Below are 23539 nucleotides of genomic sequence, written 5' to 3' on the forward strand. Positions count from 1 at the left end.
AGAGTCGCCGGTCTTCAGCTCTGCGGTCTTCAGCTCCGCTCAGCGCAGGATGTTCCTGGAAGAAGAAGAGGTTGCACCTGGAACAGGACCTTCTCCGCTGGACTTCAGGAACCGTGAGTACCAACCTGGGGGTTAGACAGGATTTTTTATGGGTTTTTTGGGGGGATTTGTTTTATTTAGATTAGGGATGGGCAGAAAAAGAGCTAAATGCCCTTTTAAGGGCAATGCCCAAACAAATGCCCTTTTCAGGGCAATGAGTAGTTTAGCGCCTAGCTTTAGAGTTCTGCGGCCAAAGGGGTGCGTAGCTAACGCTGGCTTTTTTCTGGCCGCACCTTTTAAATACCGCTGGTATTGAGAGTTCACAGAATGGCTGCGTTAGGCTCCAAAAAAGGAGCGTAGAGCATATTTAACGCAACTTCAACTCTCGATACCAGCGGTGCTTACGGATGCGGCCAACTTAAAAAACGTGCTTGTGCACGATTCCCCCATAGAAATCAATGGGGCTGTTTGAGCTGAAAAAAAACCTAACACCTGCAAAAAAGCCGCGTTCAGCTCCTAACGCAGCCCCATTGTTGTCTATGGGGAAACACTTCCTAAGTCTGCACCTAACACTCTAACATGTACCCCGAGTCTAAACACCCCTAACCTTACACTTATTAACCCCTATTCTGCCGCCCCCGCTATCGCTGACCCCTGCATATTTTTTTTAACCACTAATCTGCCGCTCTGTAAACCGCCGCTACTTACATTATCCCTATGTACCCCTAATCTGCTGCCCCTAACACCGCCGACCACTATATTATATTTATTAACCCCTAATCTGCCCCCCACAACGTCGCCTCCACCTACCTACACTTATTAACCCCTAATCTGCCAAGGGGACCGCACCGATATTATAATAAAGTTATTAACCCCTAATCCGCCTCACTAACCCTATAATAAATAGTATTAACCCCTAATCTGCCCTCCCTAACATCGCCGACACCTAACTTCAAACATTAACCCCTAATCTGCCGACTGGAGCTCACCGCTATTCTAATAAATGTATTAACCCCTAAAGCTAAGTCTAACCCTAACACTAACACCCCCCTAAGTTAAATATAATTTTTATCTAACGAAATAAATTAACTCTTATTAAATAACTTATTCCTATTTAAAGCTAAATACTTACCTGTAAAATAAATCCTAATATAGCTACAATATAAATTATAATTATATTATAGCTATTTTAGGATTTATATTTATTTTACAGGTAACTTTGTATTTATTTTAACCAGGTACAATAGCTATTAAATAGTTAAGAACTATTTAATAGCTAAAATAGTTAAAATAATTACAAAATTACCTGTAAAATAAATCCTAACCTAAGTTACAATTAAACCTAACACTACACTATCAATAAATAAATTAAACTACCTACAATTATCTACAATTAAACCTAACACTACACTATCAATAAATTAATTAAATACAATACCTACAATTATCTACAATTAAACCTAACACTACACTATCAATAAATTATTTAAATAAAATATCTACAAATAACTACAATGAAATAAACTAACTAAAGTACAAAAAATAAAAAAGAACTAAGTTACAAAAAATAAAAAAATATTTACAAACATTAGAAAAATATTACAACAATTTTAAACTAATTACACCTACTCTAAGCCCCCTAATAAAATAACAAAGCCCCCCAAAATAAAAAATGCCCTACCCTATTCTAAATTAAAAAAGTTCAAAGCTCTTTTACCTTACCAGCCCTGAACAGGGCCCTTTGCGGGGCATGCCCCAAGAAATTCAGCTCTTTTGCCTGTAAAAAAAACGCATACAATACCCCCCCCAACATTACAACCCACCACCCACATACCCCTAATCTAACCCAAAACCCCCTTAAATAAACCTAACACTAAGCCCCTGAAGATCTTCCTACCTTATCTTCACCATCGGAACAGCCAATAGAATGCAAGCTCAATCTGATTGGCTGATTGGATCAGCCAATCGGATTGAACTTGATTCTGATTGGCTGATTCCATCAGCCAATCAGAATATTCCTACCTTAATTCCGATTGGCTGATAGAATCCTATCAGCCAATCGGAATTCGAGGGACGCCATCTTGGATGACGTCATTTAAAGGAACCGTCATTCGGCGATTAGGCGTCGGTTGAAGAGGATGTTCCGCGTCGGTTGGAAAGAAGATGGCTCCGCTCCGCTCCAGAAGAAAGAAGATTGAAGATGCGGCGTGATAGAAGACTTCATCCCGATGATGGACTTCCGACTTCAGCCCGATGATGGATTTCTTCAGCCGCCGCTTGGATCCAGACTTCAGCCCGAGGATGGACGTCACTCTTCAGCCCCCCGCTTGGGCTTGGATCAACACTTCCGAGGACCGATCGGTGAACCTGGTATGGTGAAGATAAGGTAGGAAGATCTTCAGGGGCTTAGTGTTAGGTTTATTTAAGGGGGGGTTTGGGTTAGATTAGGGGTATGTGGGTGGTGGGTTGTAATGTTGGGGGGGGTATTGTATGTGTTTTTTTTACAGGAAAAAAAGCTGAATTTCTTGGGGCATGCCCCGCAATGGGCCCTGTTCAGGGCTGGTAAGGTAAAAGAGCTTTGAACTTTTTTAATTTAGAATAGGGTAAGGCATTTTTTATTTTGGGGGGCTTTGTTATTTTATTAGGGGGTTTAGAGTAGGTGTAATTAGTTTAAAATTGTTGTAATATTTTTCTAATGTTTGTAAATATTTTTTTATTTTTTGTAACTTAGTTCTTTTTTATTTTTTGTACTTTAGTTAGTTTATTTCATTGTAGTTATTTGTAGATATTTTATTTAAATAATTTATTGATAGTGTAGTGTTAGGTTTAATTGTAGATAATTGTAGGTATTGTATTTAATTAATTTATTGATAGTGTAGTGTTAGGTTTAATTGTAGATAATTGTAGGTATTGTATTTAATTAATTTATTGATAGTGTAGTGTTAGGTTTTAATGTAGATAATTGTAGGTAGTTTATTTAATTTATTTATTGATAGTGTAGTGTTAGGTTTAATTGTAACTTAGGTTAGGATTTATTTTACAGGTAATTTTGTAATTATTTTAACTATTTTAGCTATTAAATAGTTCTTAACTATTTAATAGCTATTGTACCTGGTTAAAATAAATACAAAGTTGCCTGTAAAATAAATATTAATCCTAAAATAGCTATAATATAATTATAATTTATGTTGTAGCTATATTAGGGTTTATTTTACAGGTAAGTATTTAGCTTTAAATAGGAATAATTTATTTAATAAGAGTTAATTTATTTCGTTAGAATAAAATTATATTTAACTTAGGGGGGTGTTAGGGTTAGGGGTTAAAAAATTTATTAGAGTAGCGGTGAGCTCCGATCGGCAGATTAGGGGTTAATACTTGAAGTTAGGTGTCGGCGATGTTAGGGAGGGCAGATTAGGGGTTAATACTATTTATTATAGGGTTATTGAGGCGGGAGTGAGGCGTATTAGGGGTTAATAACTTTATTATAGTAGCGGTGAGATCCGCTCGGCAGATTAGGGGTTAATTATTGTAGGTAGCTGGCGGCGACGTTGTGGGGGGCAGGTTAGGGGTTAATAAATATAATATAGGGGTCGGCGGTGTTAGGGGCAGCAGATTAGGGGTACATAAGGATAACGTAAGTAGCTGCGCTTTGCGTTCGGCTGATTAGGGGTTAATTATTGTAGGTAGCTGGCGGCGACGTTGTGGGGGGCAGGTTAGGGGTTAATAAATATAATATAGGGGTCGGCGGTGTTAGGGGCAGCAGATTAGGGGTACATAAGTATAACGTAGGTGGCGGTCGGCAGATTAGGGGTTAAAAAATTTGAATCGAGTGGCGGCGATGTGGGGGGACCTCGGTTTAGGGGTACATAGGTAGTTTATGGGTGTTAGTGTACTTTAGAGTACAGTAGTTAGGAGCTTTATAAACTGGCGTTAGCCCAGAAAGCTCTTAACTACTGACTTTTTTCTGCGGCTGGAGTTTTGTCGTTAGATTTCTAACGCTCACTTCAGCCACGACTCTAAATACCGGAGTTAGAAAGATCCCATTGAAAAGATAGGATACGCAATTGACGTAAGGGGATCTGCAGTATGGAAAAGTCGCAGCTGGAAAGTGAGCGTTAGACCCTTTCCTGACTGACTCCAAATACCGGCGGTAGCCTAAAACCAGCGTTAGGAGCCTCTAACCCTGGTTTTGACGGCTACCGCCAAACTCTAAATCTAGGCCTAGGTTTTTTAGTGTTAGGTTCTTTTATTTTGGGGGGTGGGGGGTTTAATGTTAGGTGGGACTTTGTATATTTTTTGTAAAAGAGCTGATTATCTTGGGGCAATGGCTTGCAAAAAGCCCTTTTAAGGGCTACTGGTAGTTTATTATTAGAGTAGGGGGTGATTTTATTTTAATAGGGATCAGGTTTAATTTTGTTAAATTTGGTAATTTGATGTTTTTTATTTTCTGTAATGTTAGCTTTTTTTAATTTTTTGTAAACTTATTTTTTTTAATTTTTGTAACTTTAGAATGTATTAGTTTAGGTAATTTGGGTTTATTTAATGGGGTGTTAGGTTAGGGGTTGTTAGGTTAGGGGGTGTTAGGTTAGGGGGTGTTAGGTTAGGGGGTGTTAGGTTAGTGTACTGTACTTAGTTATTTAAATAGTTATTTGCGTTGTGGGTTTTGGCGGTTTAGGGGTTAATAAGTTAAATAGGTTTATTGCGATGTAGGGGTTTGCGGTTAAGGGGTCAATATGGTAAATAGGTTTATTGTGATGTAGGGGTTTTGCGGTTTAGGGGTTAATAGGGTAAACAGGTTTATTGCAATGTAGGGGTTTTGCGGTTTAGGGGTTAATAAGTTAAATAGGTTTATTGCGATGTAGGCGTTTAGCAGTTTAGGGGTTAATAGGGTAAATAGGTTTATTGCCATGTAGGGGTTTTGCGGTTTAGAGGTTAATAGGGTAAATAGGTTTATTGCGATGTAGGCATTTTGCGGTTTAGGGGTTAATAGGGTAAATAGGTTTATTGCGATGTAGGGGTTTTGCGGTTTAGGGGTTAATATGGTAATTAGGTGTATTGCGATGTGGGTGGTTGAAGGTTAAGTGGTTATTAATTTTAGTTTTAATTGCGATTTTTTGGGGGAAGGTGGAAATATAGGTTAAGCAATGTTAGGTTTATAGTATTGCTACACCTGTAGCTTAAATTTTTATATAAAAGAAGAGTTACAAAATACGTTGTTTCTACATCTGGAGTTTAAAAAAATAATTAGACTGCCCTTTGGGCAGGCTTATCGACTAGTACATATATATTTGTGTTAATATGTGTATATACACGTATTAACACATAAATATATACAGTATGTATATAACCATATACATATATATTTTATTTACAGGGAACATACAGTTCCCCATAGACTGCAATGTAAAGGCACTTTTCAGTGTCATTATTTTTCTAGCACCCCACTCCCACCAACTTTAACCCTAAAATACTGCCTAGTGCAGTTATTTTATTAAAAATAAAGGTGCTGCTATCTTTATTTTTTAATAAAATGCTCTAGACTGTATTTTGGGGGCAATTGTGGCACATTTATAAAATTAACCAGAGATCTGGTTAATTTTATAAGCACTAATTGCTACTCTGAGCTCACGGTAGCAAAACCAGTCACTTGTAATGGCTTGGGATGGGACCAAGTATAAACAACAATGTCATATAATTTAGGCAATATTTAAATGTGATAATACAGCTTATACATATAACTAAAGGTCGTTTTTTATAATACTATAATACTTTTGTGACTTCAGGCAGGGAAAATAGTCATTTTTGGTATTATTTAATTATTTTTTAAATTAGTGAAAACGTTTGGACTTTAGAATACGTTTGGATTTTGCACTTTCGTCACCACTTTCCAGTAAAACATAAGATTTTAGTTGCCCTCCTTTAAATGGTTTCTATTGTTTAGTAAACAGTGACACACTGTTTTGGTGTCTTCTCCATGGCACACTATGGATAATCATTTCACTGTGAAAGGAAGTCATGGAGGAAATTGGGTTATAAGGTTGGTCTTCCAATTTTCCATGGCTGCTTTTTATTTTCAGTCTGGCCCTGGTTCTATCGTTCAAACTTATATTATTGAACACTGGAAACATTAAGTTAATGTGCACCTGCAAATGAGGCTCCTACTATCAAGGTACAGACTAAAACCTATTTATTGAACAACACAATTTCATATTGGACTCTAACCATAGGCTGCCATCTTTTCTAAAGAAATGGAAGGTCTTTATAGAAACCCTACCACATAGAATACAGCAACAGATCCTTAGGCCATTCTTGCAATATGAGCTGATGTTGTCCGCGGCTCTGCGGGGAGAGTGGACTATGTTGTATGAAACCACACCAGCCCCTGCCTCGCAATCCAACCCAGAAGAGATACTCATTGAAACCCTCTTTTAGCATTCATCGATTTCCCCTGGTATACACACAGAAGACAGAGGTTGACCAGTATAGTTAGGTTTGCTAATAATTTTGCGTTGTGTTTGATGTTATTTATGGTTAAAATGTTGAAGGACACTTACAGGTGCAAGACACTACAACCTAAATATTATTTTGTTAATAATACAACTATGGGGAAAAGATTGTACATTGAGAATGTATGTCAAACTTTCTGACTGTAAAATTGTACGATATTCATGTATAATGTCAATGTTGATATAGTGCTATTATGAGTGTAACTATGCTATGTAATGTATTTTGATGCGTTTTGTCACACTTTTTAGTTTCGCTAAACAGTTAACCACAGCTCTGAAGACGCAGTAATCATTCTAGCATAAATCACGACTGCTTTTAAGCAATCAAGTTTACTTTCAACTATATCACTGCATCATGTGACAGTCATCAGCCAATCACAAAATTCATATAGATATATTCTGTGAATCTTGCACGTGCTCAGTAGGAGCTGGTGCCTCAGAAAGTGTGCTTATAAAAAGATTGTGCACATTTAGATAATGGAAGGGAATTGGAAACTTGTTTAAAATGTTGTGCTCTATCTGAATCAAGAAAGTTTAATTTTGACTTGAGTGTCCTTTAATAAACAAATAATATGGAAATAAAACAAAATAATTTTATATTAGAATTGATAAACTGATTAATCAGATCTCTTTATTTTTTCAGTCTGCTGCTTCACTTGAATGTTTTCTAATGTAAATAGGCTGTTTGAAGCATTATATGGTATGAACATTGAGCCACTCCTTCAGTCCTTATCTGCCACGTTCAAAGTGCAGTTTGTATATATTGAGGTGATTCATCTGTGTCTCACACTCTACAGGGAGCATGGCACTAACCAAGGATACGCGGCTACCATTAAATGATGGGAACTCCATACCCATTATTGGCCTGGGCACATACGCCTCAGCAGACGTAAGTCATTGTTATAAGCACACAGGCTTTTTCCTCTGTAAATAATACGTTTAATTAACATAACGCAAGAGCACACCAGAATCAGTACAAAAGGCAGTAGTGATGGATGATGTTTTAAGTATGGATGAAATATATATATATTTAAAGGGACAGTGCACTGTAAAACATTTTACCCAATGGTCAATTTAACTGCCAGACAGCATTACATTGATTACAAATAGCTTCTTTAGCTTTTCATTTAAAATAGTTCATTTTGCCTGTTGTATCTCCACCTATACTGGAAATTGCAACTGGCTATGGAAAATAGGAAAAAGGAATTACACTCCCAGTGGAGGGGGGTAGGAGAGATAAGTATTAACATTTTAATTTTCAATTGTTCAATTGTTGTACAGATAGAGATAAGTGAAGGAGGCTTTATATATGAGGGTGTGTGTGTATAAAGAGGGAGAAGATAATGATAATTGATCTCCCTGCATATTCAACCCATTTAATGGGATGTGGTTTCAAAAACCTAAACCATTTAGTTTGTATACAAAAATAAATAAAGGAATATCCCCGTTATATTTTATACACTTCAGCTGGTATGACAAGTCATTGGGAACACATTAAAGGGAATCCAGTTTTATAGGGCAATGTCCCTTTAAGTGTAAAACAGAGTATGTAATTTTCCATAACTTTCATTATTTTTCTATTGTTTTAAAAAATCTTTTTAGTCTTAAAACTATTTTTTTTTTTTTACTAATATAAACTTGGGTCTTTCCAAGAAAGCATACTGAGGTAGGCTTATAAGCCTGCACATGTAATTAGCACTTTATGACACAAATATGTAAAGGGACAGTAAAGTGAAAATTAAGCAAATAAGTTTAAAGTTTTCCAAATTACTTCTATTATCACATTTGCTTAGTTCTCTTTGTATTCTTTGTTGAAGAATAAATGCAGCTAGGCTCAGGAGCAGCATCTTTATTTTAACCACCCCACATCCCCTAACTTTAATCCCTTATTACTGCTTTATGCCGTTTTAAAAAATATATATATTTTTATTTCATTTTAAATAACTGCCCTCTTTATTTTTTTAATTAACTCTGAGCTCTGGTTATTTGCGCTAAGCGCAAAGTGAAACCATAAGCTCACAGAAGCATTAACTAGCCACTTGTAATGGGCTAATTCGCCCCTTTACTGGCGGAAGTGAAAATAGTGCTACACTTGTGATCTAGCCCATATTTTAAAAGCATAGATTTTTTAATGAATTGCATATAAAAACTGACATGTCCATTTAAAGGCCATTATAGTGAAAACATGACATGTTCTAATTATTTGGAGCATGTCATTTTAAAACTTGGGACTATGTATGTCTATATGTTTAAACCCCCACAAATGGGCAAAACACCTAATAAAAGTACAATTCAAGGGCTGCAAAAACACCCCAAACAGAAACGGTCAGTGACCCAATCATCAGCTGCTGCAGCAGTCACATGACCCAGCTGCATGACTGCCACTGCTTATTGGACCACCAGCCATATCCACACAGTTCTCTGCTGCTCTCAAGCAGTACTTTGACTATGCATTTAAGCCCCTTTGCGGGGGTTATACATAAAGAATTGTAGTGCTAAATTGACATGCTCTGAAAACTGGAACATTTCATTGTTGCACTATAATTGTCCTTTTAATCTTCTCAGAGACATAACAGTCAATGATAGTTTTTACTAAGGATATTTCATATTTTATTAAATGGCTTCAGTAGAATAAATCTGGTATCTGTCTACTATGTTTCATTTAAAATTATTTTTTAACATTTATTTTCTACATTTCTAGGTGCCAAAATCAGTTGGTGAAGAGGCCACAAAAGTAGCAATAGATGTTGGTTATAGACACATTGATTGTGCTTATATCTATGGCAATGAAGTAGAAATTGGACGGGCCATTCGGGAAAAAATCGCAGATGGCACAGTGAAAAGAGAGGAAATATTCTACACTGGGAAAGTATGTGACTTATTAACATGTTTAATCTCTTTAGATGTTTAACATCCGGCATTTGCCCGGTAGGCCGGGTCTGGTTGCCTTAGGTTCTTTGTCTGTGCTTGTGGGTGCTGGCTGCATGTGGATGTCTTTGTGTGTTTTCCCTCTCAGATATAGTGCAGCTTATGTGTGATGACAAGTGCTCAGGTGACTGCTATTTTGATTGATTGTGACTACACAGGCTAATGAGCAGTAAGCGTTTATTCTTTAATGACAACCAATTTACAAAAAACACAGTGACGAAAGAGTGTTACAAACTTTTAATGTTTTTGTAGACCAAACTAGTACCCTATGCTTGTCAGTTTTGAGGTATGGTTAAATTACAAAAAGAGGAGCGGAGTAGACTGCTCTGCCTTAACAGGCTCGGCCCTATTTTTAATCCCAGTCCGTCCCTGTTCAGCATATTGTAACCAAGACACTTAATAAATATGGATTAAAAACTTGAGTCCATGGGGCCGATTTATCAAGGGCCAAATGGCCACTGATGCCCCTGTTTCCACATGAGCCTTCAGGCTCGCCGGAAACAGCAGTTATGAAGCAGCGGTCTAAAGACCACTGCTCAATAAATGGTCCGCTGCCTCTGAGGCTACGGTCTGCAATCCGCTCGATCCTATACGATTGGGTTGATTGTCACCCCCTGCTAGCGGCCACAAATCTGCAAGGAGCGGAATTGCACAACGAGTTCAGCATATCATGTCAGACAGACAATGATAAATCGCCCCCCATGACTTATCACCTGCAAATGACAGGATTTTGTTGCCCCTTATCCTCCATTAAATTCTTCACGATGTCCATTGGTGCAGGGAATTGCTGTTTTTATGGTGTTACAAGTGACCATTATACTCTTCATATATGCACGTGTCTACTTCAAAAAATAATTTATTATCAACTATTCCCAGTAATTACGTAACAAGTAATATTACTAGTAAGTTGAACTTTATGACCCAGTTTCTTATACTTTTATAGAGATTTGTACTTTGCCTTCACTGTCCTCCCTAAGATATTTATAAAACTTAATATACAGTAAATTTAAATATTTGCAACTAGAATTGTATTGCAGACCAGGAACTCTTGACCTATCTGGGTTAAATATTTAACTGTGCTAATATCACAAGCACTGAGGCACATAACTTGTAACAGTATTTACTTGTTATTTACATGATTTGAAGTTTAAAAAAGAGGTTTTATATTTGTTATCTAGTTGTGTGTAGTTTTTGAGTGAGTGGTTATGTGACATGAATTTATATTTCAGAAAATGTCCTTTAAAGGGACATAAAAGACCAATATTACAATTCTTTAAATGTTATAGTGTTTTACTATTGCATAGACCTATGTGATTAACTCTTGAAAAATGGTTAAGAACATAATCAAATTCAGCTCCAGATCAGCAATCCAATGCCAATCCTGAGCTGAATGTGGCCATTGATTTGCAGTTACGCTCATAGACAGCCCCTGATTGGCTCAGCTGCTGTGTTTAGCTCCAGACCAGTCCAGACTTTGACTATGTGTTTTAAATAGTTTTCTTCAAGCAATAATGCTAAAGTAAAATGTTCTGGCACATTTCAGTATTTTGCTATTGCTCCTTTAGGGCACAGTACTTTAATAAGATAAATAAGATGCACTTTCGCTATTGTTTCTAGCTTTGGTGCACATATTTTTCTCCTGACTTGGTGCGGAAAGGGCTGGAAAAATCCTTAAGTGATCTTCAGTTGGATTACCTTGACTTGTATATAATGCACTGGCCGTTTGCTCTGAAGGTAAATATAAACATTCTGGTTCATTTCACAACTTCAGATCATCTCAGCTCTGCATGTTCCTTCTAAATAGTATTTCCATCTCAAGATACCACTTTGTGCTCTTTTCCTATTTATTTTTTCAACTTATTACTCATTAATTAAATTTAATTCTGATATCTAAGTTTTTTTATTATATCAATAAAAGACTCTCACAAATACAGTTCCTCATTCTTTGGCAAACACAAAATACTAGTAAAGCAAAATATACTAAAACACAGAATCTAGAACCCCAAGAACACACTCAGATCATTTTGTTACCATCTGTACTTTTTTTTTTTATATTTATTATATAAGTTGAAATGAAAACAAAGAGCAGCAATAGCATGTTTGGATGTATTTATGGAACGTTTTAAAAAATATCCTTTATATAAAATATTTAAATCCATTTAGCTCATGGTGTCATTGGCCATAACCTACAAATGCAATTATTCCTCTAGCCTGCAGGTGCTGAAGAACCTAGTAATCCAGATAAACCATTTGTCTATGATGATGTGGATTTTTGTTCTACCTGGGAGGTAAGTAGATTAAATTGATTTCAACCTGCTGTGCCAGTGTGCCAGAAATTAGTTTTAAGTGACATGAAACAAAAAAAAAATGTCCATGGCTCAGATTATGCAATTTTAAGAGACTTTTCAATTTGCTTTAACCCCTTTAAACTCATTTATAATTATTGCTAAAACAGTAATTTGGAAACATCAGATAAATATTTTTCTCTTGTTAAGTGTATCCAGTCCACGGATCATCCATTACTTATGGAATATATTCTCCTTCCCAACAGGAAGTTGCAAGAGTCCACCCACAGCAAAGCTGCTATATTGCTCCTCCCCTAACTGCCATATTCAGTCATTCTCTTGCAAGCCTCAACATAGATAGGAGGTCGTGAGAGTCTGTGGTGCTTTCTACTTAGTTTATTCTTCAATCAAAAGTTTGTTATTTTTAAATGGCACCGGAGTGTGCTGTTTATCTCAGGCAGTATTTGGAAGAAGAATCTGCCTGCGTTTTTCTATGATCTTAGCAGACGTAACTAAGATCCATTTGCTGTTCTCACACATTCTGAGGAGTGAGGTACTTCAGAGGGGGAATGGCGTGCAGGTTTTCCTGCAGATAAGGTATGTGCAGTAAAATATTTTTCTAGGAATGGAATTGACTAAGAAAATACTGCTGATACTGAAGTAATGTAAGTAAAGCCTTAAATGCAGTGATAGCGACTGGTATCAGGCTTATTAATAGAGATACATACTCTTATAAAAATGTGTTTTAAAACGTTTGCTGGCATGTTTAATCGTTTTTTAACGTACATTGGTGATAACACTGTAATGTTGGTATAGCCTTAAATGCAGTAAAAGCGACTGGTATCAGGCTTATTAATAGAGATGCATACTCTTGTAAAAATGTGTTTTAAAACGTTTGCTGGCATGTTTAATCGTTTTTTAACATATGTTTGGTGATAAAACTTATTGGGGCCTAAGTTTTTTCCACATGGCTGGCTTAAATTTTGCATAGAAACAGTTAACTGAAGCTTCCCACTGTTGGCTGTGGCAGTTTGTTGTGTCTGTTTTTAAAAAACGTCTATGTCGTTTTTTTTATCTGTTTTTTGCATTAAGGGGTTAATCATCCATTTGCAAGTGGGTGCAATGCTCTGTTACCTTATTACATGTACTGTAAAAATTTTGTTTGTTTTACTGCCTTTTTTTTCACTGTTTTTCAAATTTTGACAAAATTTGTTTCTCTTAAAGGCACAGTAACGTTTTATATATTTGCTTGTTAACTTGATTTAAAGTGTTTTCCAAGCTTACTAGTCTCATTATTAGTCTGTTCTAACATGTCTGACATAGAGGAAGCTCTGTGTTCATTATGTTTTAAAGCCATGGTGGAACCCCATCTTAGAATGTGTACCAGATGTACTGATTTCATGTTAAACAATAAAGATCATTTTTTGTCTTTAAAAACATTATCACCAGAGGATTCTGTCGTGGGGGTAGTTATGCCGACTAACTCTCCCCACGTGTCAGACCTTTTGACTCCCGCTTTAGGGACTCACGCTCAAATGGCGCCAAGTACATCAAGGGCACCGATATCGTTTCTTTTACCAGGGGATTCTGTCGAGGGGAAAGTTATGCCGACTAACTCTCCCCACGTGTCAGACCCTTCGACTCCCGCTTCAGGGACTCACGCTCAAATGGCGCCAAGTACATCAAGGGCGCCCATAGCGTTTATTTTACAAGACATGGCAAAGGTGGTGAATAATATTCTGGCAGCAGTATTAGTCAGACTACCTGAAATTAAAGGAAAGCAGTTAGCTCTGGGGGTAGATACAGAGCATACAGACGCTTTAAGAACCATGTATGATACTACCTCACAATATGCTTAGTCTGTGGGTGATTTTTTTTTGACTCAGGGAAGATGATTTAACCTGATTCTGATATTTCTACATTTAAAATTTATGCTTGAGAACCTCCACTTGTTGCTCAGGGAGGCTTTGGCTGCTCTGAATGAATGTGTACAATCGCAGGGCCAGAGAAATTGTGTAGACTGGATAAATAATATGCAGTGCCGGTGTGTACTGATGGTTTTCCAATACCTAAAGAGGTTTACTAAAAATTTTTTTAATAAGGAATGGGATAGACCAGGTGTGCCGTTCTCTTCCCCTGCTATTTTTTAGAAGAATGTTTTCTAATAGTTACCACCACACGGGACTTCTGGCAGACAGTTCCTAAGGTGGAGAGAAGTGTTTCTACTCTAGCTAAGCGTACCACTACCTCTGATGAGGACAGTTGTGCTTTTTAGATCCAATGGATAAAAAATGTTTATTCAACAGGGTTTTATCCTGCAGCCCCTTGCATACATTGCTTCTGTCACTGCTGCTGCGGCGTTCTGGGTTGAGTCTCTTGATGAGGCTTTACAGTTAAGCGACTCCATTGGATGAATATATTTGACAAGCTTATGCTAGCCAATTCCTTTGTTTTCTGATGCCTTGTTCATTTGACTAGACTAACGGCTAAGAATTCTGTTTTTTACTATACTGGCGCGCAGAGCGCTATGGCTTATATCATGGTCAGCTGTCGTGACTTTAATAAATAAGCTACTTAACTTCCCTTCAAGGGGCAGACCCTATTCGGGCCTGGTTTGAAGGAGATTATTGCTTATATCACTGGAGGAAAAGGTCATGCCCTTCCTCAGGATAGGTCCAAATCAAGGGCCAAAAAAAGGTCTAATTTTCGTGCCTTTTAAAAACTTCAGGGCAGGTGTGGCATCCTCTTCCTCTAAGGCAAAACAAGAGGGAATTTTTGCTCAGTCCAAGGCGGTCTGGAGACAATCGGACCTGGAACAAAGATAAGCAGGCCAAGGAGCCTGCTGCTGCCTCTAAGGCAGCATGAAGGAACGGACCCCTATCCGGTAACGGATCCTATAGGGGGCAGACTTTCATTCTTCGCCCAGGCGTGGGCAAGAGATGCCCAGGATCCCTAGGCATTGGAATTTATATCCCAGAGATATCTTCTGGATTTCAAAGATTCCCCCCCCAAAAAAGGGGAGATTTCGCCTTTCACAATTATCTGCAAACCAGATAAAGAAGGAGGCATTCTTACATTGTGTACGAGATCCATCCAGTTCCAAGATAGGAACAGGGACAGAGTTTTTACTCAAATCTGTTTGTGGTTCCCAAGGAGAGGGAACCTTCAGACCTATTTTGGATCTAAAGATCTTAAACAAATTCCTCAGAATTCCGTCATTTAAGATGGAAACTATTCGTACCATCTTAACTATGATCCAGGAGAGTCAATAGAGGACTACAATGGATTTGAAGGATGCTTATCCTCACATTGTGATGCATAAAGATCACCATCGTTTTTCAGGTTTGCCTTTCTAGACAGGCATTACCAGTTTGTAGCTCTTTCCTTTGGGATATCTACAGCCCCAAGAATCTTCATGGAGGTTCTGGAGTCGCTTTGGCGGTCCTTAGACCGCGGGGCATAGAAGTGGCCCCTTATTTAGACGACATCCTGATACAGGCGTCAAACATCCAAATTGCCCAGTCTCATATGGACGTAGTACTGGCATTTCTGAGATCACATGGGTGGAAAGTGAACAAGGAAAGAGTTCTCTATCCCCAATCTCAAGGGTTTCCCTCCTAGGGACTCTGATAGATTCTGTAGAAATGAAAATTTACCTGACGGAGTCCAGGTTGTCAAAGTTTCTAAATTTCTGCCGTGTTTTTTCATCCCATCCGCGCCCTTCGGTGGCTCAGTACATGAATGAAATCGGCTTAATGGTAGCGGCAAGGGACATAGTACCGTTTGCACGTCTACATTTCAGACTGCTGCAACTATGCATGCTCAGTCAGAGGAACGGGGATTACACAGATTTGTCCCCCTGTTAAACCTGGACCAAGAGACCAGAGATTCTCTTCTCTGGTGACTATGTCGGGTCCATCTGTCCAAGGGTATGACCTTCCGCAGGTCAGATGGGACAATTGTTACAATAGATGCCAGCCTTTTAGGTTGGGATGCAGTCTGGAACTCCCTGAAGGCTCAGGGATAGTGGATTTAGGAGGAGACCCTCCTTCTAATAAATATTCTGGAACTGGGAGTGATATTCCATGCTCTTCAGACTTGGCCTCAGTTAGCAACTCTGAGGTACATCATACTCAGTCGGACAATATACACGACTGTGGCTTACATCAGCCATCAAGGGGGAACAGAAGTTCCCTAGTGATATTAGAAGTCTTACAATAATTCACTGGACAGAGACTCACTCTTGTCTATCAGCTATCCATATCCCAGGTGTTGAGAACTGGGAGGTGGATTTTCTAAGTCGTCAGACTTTTCTTCCGGGGGAGTGGGATTTCCTCCGGAGGTCAAGACCAAGCAGGAGAGGGCTTTGGTGTTTTTGACAGCGCCTGCGTAGCCACGCAGGACCTGGTATGCAGATCTGGTGGACATGTCATCCTTTCCATCACGGTCTCTGCTTCTGAGACAGGTCCCTCTACCTCAGGGTCCTTTCAACCATCTAAATAGAATCAATCTGAGATGGACTGCCTGGAGACTGAACGCTTGATGTTATCAAAGCATGGCTTCTCCGAGTCAGTCATTGATACCTTAATACAGACATGAAAGCCTGTCTCTAGGAAAATTGAACATAGATATGGTGTAAATATCTGATTGTTATGAATCCAAGGGTTACTCATGGAGTAAAGTCTGGATTCCCAGGATATTATCTTTTCTCCAAGATGTTTTTGAGAAAAGGGTTGTCAGCTAATTCCTTAAAAGGGGACAGATTTTTACTCTGTCTATTTTTTTGCACAAGCGTCTGGCAGGTATTCTAGACGTTCAGGCATTTGGTCAGGCTTTGGTTAGATCCAAGCCTGTGTTTAAAACTGTTGCTCCGCCATGGAGCTTAAACCTGATTCTTAAGGTTCTTCAAGAAGTTCAGTTTGAACCTTTTTTGTTCCATAGATATCAATCTTTATCTTGGAAAGTTCCTTTTGGGTAGCTAATTCCTCGACTCGTAGAGTCTCCAAGTTATCTGTGTTACAATGTGATTCTCCTTATCTGGTCCTTCGTATGGATAAGGTAGTCCTGCGTACCAACCTGGGTTTTTTCCTAAGGTGGTATCTAACAAGTACATCACTCAAGAGATAGTTGTTCCATGCTTGTATCCTAATCCTTCCTCAAAGAAGGAACGTCTATTACACAATATTGGACGTGGTTTGTGCTTTAAAGTTTTACTTACAAGCTACTACAGTTTTCATCAAACGTTCACCTTGTTTGTTGTCTATTCTGGACAGAGGAGAGGTCAAAAGACTTCAGCAGCCTCTCTGTCTTTTTGGTTAAAAAGCATAATTCATTTAGCTTATGAGACTGCTGGACAGCAGCCTCCTGAAGGGATTACAGCTCATTCTACTAGAGCTGTGGTTTTCACTTGGGCCTTTTTTAAATGTGGCTTCTGTTGAACAGATTTACAAGACGGAGTGTTGGTCTGCGCTTCATACTTTTCAAATTTAACAAATTTGATACCTTGCTTCTTCGGAGGCTATTTTTGGGAGAAAGGGTTTTTTACAGGCAGTGGTAACTTCCGTTTAAGTACCTGCCTTGTCCCTCCCATCATCCGTGTACTTTAGCTTTGGTATTGGTATTCCATAAGTAATGGATGATCCGTGGACTGGATACACTTAACAAGAGAAAACATAATTTATGCTTACCTGATAAATTTATTTCTCTTGTAGTGTATCCAGTCCACGGCCCGCCCTGTCACTTTAAGGCAGGTAATTTTTTCATTTGAACTACAGTCACCACTGCACCCTATGGTTTTTCCTTTCTCTGCATGTTTTCGGTCGAATGACTGAATAAGGCAGTTAGAGGAGGAGCTATATAGCAGCTTTGCTGTGGGTGGACTCTTGCAACTTCCTGTTGGGAAGGAGAATATATTCCATAAGTAATGGATGATCCGTGGACTGGATACACTACAAGAGAAATAAATTTATCAGGTAAGCATAAATTATGTTTTTGTGAATGCGAAAATATTGGAGCAAATGCCACTGAGTTTGAAATACATAGCAAAACTTAAAACATTAAAACAATGCAAACAATAGAACCATTCTCATTCTGGAAAAATATTGTATCGGATATTGGACAGCATGAAAATAGGCAATCGCAATCCACCTGAAGACAAGTTATCTACAACAAAATGGACACATTAAATTCAACAGCCAAAGGTACTTACGGCTAGATTTAGAGTTTGGCGTTAGCCGTCAAAACCAGCGTTAGAGGCTCCTAACGCTGGTTTTGGGCTACCGCTGGTATTTAGAGTAAGTCAGGAAAGGGTCTAACGCTCACTTTGCAGCCGCGACTTTTCCATACCGCAGATTCCCCTACGCCATTTGCGTATCCTATCTTTTCAATGGGATCTTTCTACCGCTGGTATTTAGAGTCGTGGCTGAAGTGAGCGTTAGAAATCTAACGACAAAACTCCAGCCGCAGAAAAAAGTCAGGAGTTAAGAGCTTTCTGGGCTAACGCTGGTTCATAAAGCTCTTAACTACTGTGCTCTAAAGTACACTAACACCCATAAACTACCTATGCACCCCTAAACCGAGGCCCCCCCACATCGCCGCCACTCTATTAAAAAAAAATTAACCCCTAATCTGCCGACCGCACACCGCCGCCACCTACGTTATCCCTATGAACCCCTAATCTGCTGCCCCTAACACCGCCGACCCCTATATTATATTTATTAACCCCTAATCTGCCGCCCCCAACGTCGCCTCCACCTACCTACAATTATTAACCCCTAATCTGCCGACCGGACCTCACCGCCACTATAATAAATGTATTAACCCCTAATCCGCCTCACTCCCGCCTCAATAACCCTATAATAAATAGTATTAACCCCTAATCTGCCCTCCCTAACATCGCCGACACCTAACTTCAAGTATTAACCCCTAATCTGCCGACCGGACCTCACCGCTACTCTAATAAATGTATTAACCCCTAAAGCTAAGTCTAACCTTAACCCTAACACCCCCCTAAATTAAATATAATTTAAATCTAACGAAATAAATTAACTCTTATTAAATAAATTATTCCTATTTAAAGCTAAATACTTACCTGTAAAATAAACCCTAATATAGCTACAATATAAATTATAATTATATTGTAGCTATTTTAGGATTAATATTTATTTTATAGGCAACTTTGTAATTATTTTAACCAGGTACAATAGCTATTAAATAGTTAATAACTATTTAATAACTACCTAGTTAAAATAATTACAAAATTACCTGTAAAATAAATCCAAACCTAAGTTACAATTAAACCTAACACTATACTATCAATAAATTCATTAAATAAAATACCTACAATTATCTACAATTAAACCTAACACTACACTATCAATAAATTAATTAAATACAATACCTATAAATAAATACAATTACATAAACTAACTAAAGTACAAAAAATAAAAAAGAACTAAGTTACAAAAAATAAAAAAATATTTACAAACATTAGAAAAATATTACAATTTTAAACTAATTACACCTACTCTAAGCCCCCTAATAAAATAACAAAGCCCCCCAAAATAAAAAATGTCCTACCCTATTCTAAAATTAAAATAGAAAAGCTCTTTTACCTTACCAGCCCTTAAAAGGGCCCTTTACGGGGCATGCCCCAAAGAATTCAGCTCTTTTGCCTGTAAAAAAAAAAACATACAATACCCCCCCAACATTACAACCCACCACCCACATACCCCTAATCTAACCCAAACCCCCCTTAAATAAACCTAACACTAAGCCCCTGAAGATCTCCCTACCTTGTCTTCACCACACCGGGTTCACCGATCGGTCCAGAAGAGGCTCCGAAGTCTTCATCCAAGCCCAAGCGGGGGCTGAAGAGGTCCATGATCAGGCTGAAGTCTTGATCCAAGTGGGAGCTGAAGAGGTCCATGATCCGACTGTAGTCTTCATCCAAGTGGCATCTTCAATCTTCTTTCTTCCGGATCCATGTTCATCCCGCCGACGCGGAACATCCATCTTCACCGACGTCTTCCCGACGAATGACGGTTCCTTTAAGGGACGTCATCCAAGATGGCGTCCCTCGAATTCCGATTGGCTGATAGGATTCTATCAGCCAATCGGAATTAAGGTAGGAAAATTCTGATTGGCTGATGGAATCAGCCAATCAGATTCAAGTTCAATCCGATTGGCTGATCCAATCAGCCAATCAGATTGAGCTTGCATTCTATTGGCTGTTCCGATCAGCCAATAGAATGCGAGCTCAATCTGATTGGCTGATTGGATCAGCCAATCGGATTGAACTTGAATCTGGCTGATTTCCTACCTTAATTCCGATTGGCTGATAGAATCCTATCAGCCAATCGGAATTCGAGGGACGCCATTTTGGATAACGTCCCTTAAAGGAACCGTCATTCGTCTGGAAGTCGTCGGTGAAGATGGATGTTCCGGGTCGGCAGGATGAACATGGATCCGGAAGAAAGAAGATTGAAGACCCCGCTTGGAAGATGACATCGCCCGGATGGAAGACTTCTTCAGCGCCGCTTGGAGGATCACTTCATCGGATGGAAGACTTCTTCAGCGCCGCTTGGATTATCACTTCTGCCGCTCCGGATCTCCTCTTCAGTTCCATCGGTGGCTCGGCTGAGTGAAGACGACTCAAGGTAGGATGATCTTCAGGGGGGTAGTGTTAGGTTTTTTTTAAGGGGGGTTTGGGTTAGATTAGGGGTATGTGGGTGGTGGGTTTTAATGTTGGGGGGGGTTGTATTTTTTTTTTACAGGCAAAAGAGCGGAATTCTTTGGGGCATGCCCCGCAAAGGGCCCTTTTAAGGGCTGGTAAGGTAAAAGAGCTTTGAACTTTTTTAATTTAGAATAGGGTAGGGCATTTTTTTATTTTGGGGGGCTTTGTTATTTTATTAGGGGGCTTAGAGTAGGTGTAATTAGCTTAAAATTGTTGTAATATTTTTCTAATGTTTGTAAATATTTTTTTATTTTTTGTAACTTAGTTCTTTTTATTTTTTGTAGTTTAGTTAGTTTATTTAATTGTATTTATTTGTAGGTATTGTATTTAATTAATTTATTGATAGTGTAGTGTTAGGTTTAATTGTAGATAATTGTAGGTATTTTATTTAATTAATTTATTGATAGTGTAGTGTTAGGTTTAATTGTAACTTAGGTTAGGATTTATTTTACAGGTAATTTTGTACTTATTTTAACTAGGTAGCTATTAAATAGTAAATAACTATTTAATAGCTATTGTACCTGGTTAAAATAAATACAAAGTTGCCTGTAAAATAAATATTAATCCTGAAATAGCTACAATATAATTATAATTTATATTGTAGCTATATTAGGATTTATTTTACAGGTAAGTATTTAGCTTTAAATAGGAATAATTTATTTAATAAGAGTTAATTTATTTCGTTAGATTTAAATTATGTTTAATTTAGGGGGGTGTTAGTGTTAAGGTTAGACTTAGCTTTAGGGGTTAATACATTTTTTAGAGTAGCGGTGAGGTCCGGTCGGCAGATTAGGGGTTAATACTTGAAGTTAGGTGTCGGCGATGTTAGGGAGGGCAGATTAGGGGTTAATACTATTTATTATAGGGTTAGTGAGGCGGATTAGGGGATAATAACTTTATTATAGTAGCGGTGAGGTCCGGTCGGCAGATTAGGGGTTAATAATTGTAGGTAGGTGGAGGCGACGTTGGGGGCGGCAGATTAGGGGTTAATAAATATAATATAGGGGTCGGCGGTGTTAGGGGCAGCAGATTAGGGGTTCATAGGGATAACATAGGTTGCGGCGGTGTACGGAGCGGCAGATTAGGGGTTAAAAAAATATGCAGGGGTCAGCGATAGCGGGGGTGGCAGATTAGGGGTTAATAAGTGTAAGGCTAGGGGTGTTTAGACTCGGGGTACATGTTAGGGTGTTAGGTGCAGACTTAGAAAGTGTTTCCCCATAGGAAACAATGGGGCTGCGTTAGGAGCTGAACGCTGCTTTTTTGCAGGTGTTAGGTTTTTTTTCAGCTCAAACTGCCCCATTGTTTTCTATGGGGGAATCGTGCACGAGCACGTTTTTGAAGTTGGCCGCGTCCGTAAGCACAACTGGTATTGAGAGTTGCAGTGGCGGTAAATATGCTATACGCTCCCTTTTTGGAGCCTAACGCAGCCCTTCTGTGAACTCTAAATACCAGCGGTATTTAAAAGGTGCGGGAGAAAAAAAAGCCAGCGTTAGCTACGCGGGTCGTTAGCGACAAAACTCTAAATCTAGCCGTTAGTAAATACTCAACACCCACAGATTGATCAATAACACACATCTGATAAACCAAAACTATATCAACCACAAATATAGCTAATCATGTCCACTCGACATCACTAAATGCTTGTGCAATGCCGCCCCCTGCTGACTGACGGCCAATCGTCATGATTTCAATCCGCCACCTAAAAGGTGGCAGACAGGTTAAGAAGCAGCAGTCATATGATCGCTGCTTCTTAACTTCCGTTTCAGGCGAGCAACACATTTTTTATACATACGTTTGATATGGAAATGGGAAGGGGGGGAAACACATTTTCTTGGATTATTTATGCGAAACAGGCAAGTAGACCATTTAATAACCAAGGTTGGTTTTAGAACATACGATTTACAAGTGCTAGAAGTTGACCACAAGCTAAATATTAATGTTGTTCTAATATGAATTCCTGTCTTTTTTTCTTTTTCGTACCTCCACCCAATTTTCTTTATTTTACCTGTGTCCTCTCTCTGCATGAAGCACTAGACATTTAAAACAGATTAAAGGGATATTCCAGCCAAAATTGGAAACTACATGGGTGCATTTGGGCATTGAACATTAGCAATTTTGTAATATACATGCATTAGCAAAAATGCTTCTAATAAAAGCTATAGCTGTTTCAAAAGTGTATTTAAGTATGCACTGTGCACCAGCATTTTAAACACAGCACTTGCTCGGAGAGCCTGGAAATGACTCAATTTGTTATTGCTGACATGATGCAAGACCCACTGATGATCTGAGCAGCTGCATTATTTAAATATGGGTGCAATGACAATATCTAGCTATGCTTCATGTGCACGTGCAGAGAAAAATGTTAACACTAAAACAGTGATAACTTTTACTAGAAGCATTTTTGCCAATACATGAATATTGTAAATATGTTTTTATTCAAAGATGTAATTAATCTATGTGCATTTAAATTTTGACCGGAATGTCCCTTTAAGTTCACTGAGTTTATTTAATTTTGTCTAGTTTTTATTGTAAAACATGTGTGCATCTTATATTCATTATTTCTTCAGCAGTGAAGTGTTAATCTAGTATTTGTCTAATAGTTGGGTAAAAATGAACTATTAAAAGAGCTTAATATTTTAAAATATCTTCACTTAAATGCAACAAGGCAACAACATTTAATTAATGTTCCTTTATCAAAACGTACAGGCTCTGGAAGCAATTAAAGATGCTGGTTTGGTGAAGTCAATTGGCGTCTCAAACTTCAATCGTCGGCAACTTGAACGTCTTCTGAATAAGCCCGGACTAAAGTACAAGCCAGTCTGTAACCAGGTATGGGCAGTGCAAAGTGGATATTGCACATTAAAAAAAAAAAGCTTTGCATTAATTGTAGACATATTTTTATATCAAGAATCTAGTTTATGTAATGTTTGTTTATTGTAAATCATAAAATTATTATCCTGAAACATTAAAAAAGTTATATAAAATAAGCAGAGCAAGAAAAATATTGATTTCATGGTCTGCATCTATAAAGAGAGAATTTTAATTTA

The 23539-nt window shown here is 38.2% G+C and overlaps 1 protein-coding gene across 1 annotated transcript in view; it reads left to right on the top strand.

The window, feature by feature from the left end:
* The first annotated feature begins 7276 nt into the window (after positions 1-7276).
* Positions 7277-23539, top strand: part of LOC128662452 (rho crystallin-like) — a 43122-nt gene continuing 26859 nt past the window's right edge. Inside the window, exons 1-5 of the mRNA XM_053716240.1 lie at positions 7277-7434; positions 9247-9414; positions 11091-11207; positions 11684-11761; positions 23199-23321. Coding sequence (XP_053572215.1) covers positions 7348-7434; positions 9247-9414; positions 11091-11207; positions 11684-11761; positions 23199-23321 — 573 coding nt within the window. The 5' untranslated portion in view covers positions 7277-7347. The remainder of the gene's footprint in view (positions 7435-9246; positions 9415-11090; positions 11208-11683; positions 11762-23198; positions 23322-23539) is intronic.

This window comes from Bombina bombina, chromosome 6, assembly GCF_027579735.1.
Source record: "Bombina bombina isolate aBomBom1 chromosome 6, aBomBom1.pri, whole genome shotgun sequence".
NCBI classification, from domain to species: domain Eukaryota; kingdom Metazoa; phylum Chordata; class Amphibia; order Anura; family Bombinatoridae; genus Bombina; species Bombina bombina.